Below are 1,927 nucleotides of genomic sequence, written 5' to 3'. Positions count from 1 at the left end.
CTTGCCAAAGACTCTCAAAGGGAACACCGCCATTTGGGTGATTGTAGACCGACTCACCAAATGTGCGCATTTCATACCGATTCCGATAACTCATGGATCGGACAGACTAGCGCGTATCTACATAAGAGAAATCGTGCGATTGCATGGAGTCCCAGTGACGATTACGTCTGATCGTGACCCGAAGTTCACTTCAAAATTTTGGATTAGTCTACAGCGCGAGCTTGGAACACGATTGAACTTTAGCACAAGCGTTTCACCCGCAGTCCGATGGGCAATCCGAGAGGACGATACAAACTCTCGAGGATATGCTAAGAGCCGTGGTGCTCGACCGAGGCGGAAGTTGGGAGACCGCACTACCGTTGATCGAATTTTCTTACAATAACAGCTTCCAAGCAACGATTAACATGGCGCCGTATGAAGCCTTATATGGAAGAAGGTGTAGATCACCGCTCTACTGGGATGAAGTTGGCGAACGAAGGGTACTCGGACCCGATGCAGTCGAGGAGATGATTGAAATTGTTCGACAAATCCGTTTGAGAATGAAGGAAGCCCAAGACAGAAAAAAGTCTTACGCTGATGTCCGACGGACCGACTTACAATTTCAGGTCGGTGATAAGGTTTTTCTCAAAGTATCCCCGTCGAAAGGGATAACGCGTTTTGGTGTTAAGGGAAAGTGGAAACCACGTTTTATCGGTCCTTATGAAATTCTCGAAGGAGTAGGACCCGTAGCCTATCGATTAGCGCTACCGCCAAACCTTGGGAACGTACACAAAATTTTCCATGTGTCGCAATTGCGAAAGTACATGTTCGACCCGAAACACATGATTCACTACGAAGAAGTTGCTTTGAATCTGGATTTGAGTTACGAGGAGCGACCTCAGATGATCTTGGACCGTAAGGTTCAAATTTTGAGGAAAAAATCTATTGCTTGCGTGAAAGTACTTTGGAGAAACCACGAATAGAGGAAGCCACGTGGGAGCTCGAGGATAAGATGATGGAACTGTACCCGGAACTCTTTCCATGAAGGTACCAAATTTCGGGACGAAATTTCTTTTAAGGGTGGTAGAATGTAACGCCCCGTTTTTCGAACCCTAATTTTTGTGACGTGGAAATTTTTGCATTAAATGCTTTTAATGCTATGATATGTGGAATTAATTGATGAGTGAATTAATTGCAATATTCTATGTGACCTAATTGCGATTTTGAGTTGAGTGGTCAACTTGTTGAATATGTGACATGGCTATTGAATAGTCAACATGGTGAAAAATATGACGTGGCTGTGGAATGGTCAAAGTCGTTGGAAAATGTGGAATGGAGGTGGAAATTCGAAAATGTGAATATTTTGATGCGGGGTGAAATGATATTGTGGTGGATTATTATCCTAAGGGATGAGTGGGAATTTAATAGGAGCATTATTTAAGTATGTGGAATTTTTTACCCCTCCTATTTATAAGAAAGAAATCCTATTTTTCTTGGATTTAATTATTGCTTGGGATAATTATCCAAATTAAATCCAAAGTCCGAATATTCCTTATTTTGGTGATGAGATTTTCGAAACCCTTGTCATATAATGGGATTTTCGAAAATCCCTTATATTATGGGAGAAGGGATTATTTTTATTATATTATTCGATCCCTTGTTTATTCTCTTCCATAAATAAATTCAAATATCCCAGCATATCTTGCCAAATCTAAGAAAATCTTACCATATCCTAATTAAATTAGGATTTTAATTAATTCCTTAGAGTAGGAATTTGAAAATCACGCCTACTACCATATTTTTGGGGAGATTATTATTATTTTCTTGCTCCGTGATATTATTATTATTTTGTTGGAGCTACAATAAACCTTTGACTTTTGAGCTTAGCCTATGTTAGCTATTAAATCTTGTTTTTCATATTTAAAGCTGTTGACTTGTTGTCTTGATC

At 39.8% G+C, this 1,927-nt stretch overlaps 1 protein-coding gene across 1 annotated transcript; it reads left to right on the top strand.

Annotated features, from left to right (window-relative positions):
* Nucleotides 1–404: 404 nt before the first annotated feature.
* Nucleotides 405–962, top strand: LOC125189848. Its single transcript, XM_048087076.1, has one exon. It carries the CDS (start codon nt 405–407, stop codon nt 960–962), a length of 558 nt encoding a protein of 185 aa, XP_047943033.1.
* Nucleotides 963–1,927: the final 965 nt, after the last annotated feature.

Source organism: Salvia hispanica, chromosome 5 (genome assembly GCF_023119035.1).
Source record: "Salvia hispanica cultivar TCC Black 2014 chromosome 5, UniMelb_Shisp_WGS_1.0, whole genome shotgun sequence".
Taxonomy (NCBI): Eukaryota; Viridiplantae; Streptophyta; class Magnoliopsida; order Lamiales; family Lamiaceae; genus Salvia; species Salvia hispanica.
Note: the sequence above shows the minus strand (reverse complement) of the source record. Positions and strands in the feature narration are given on the sequence as shown.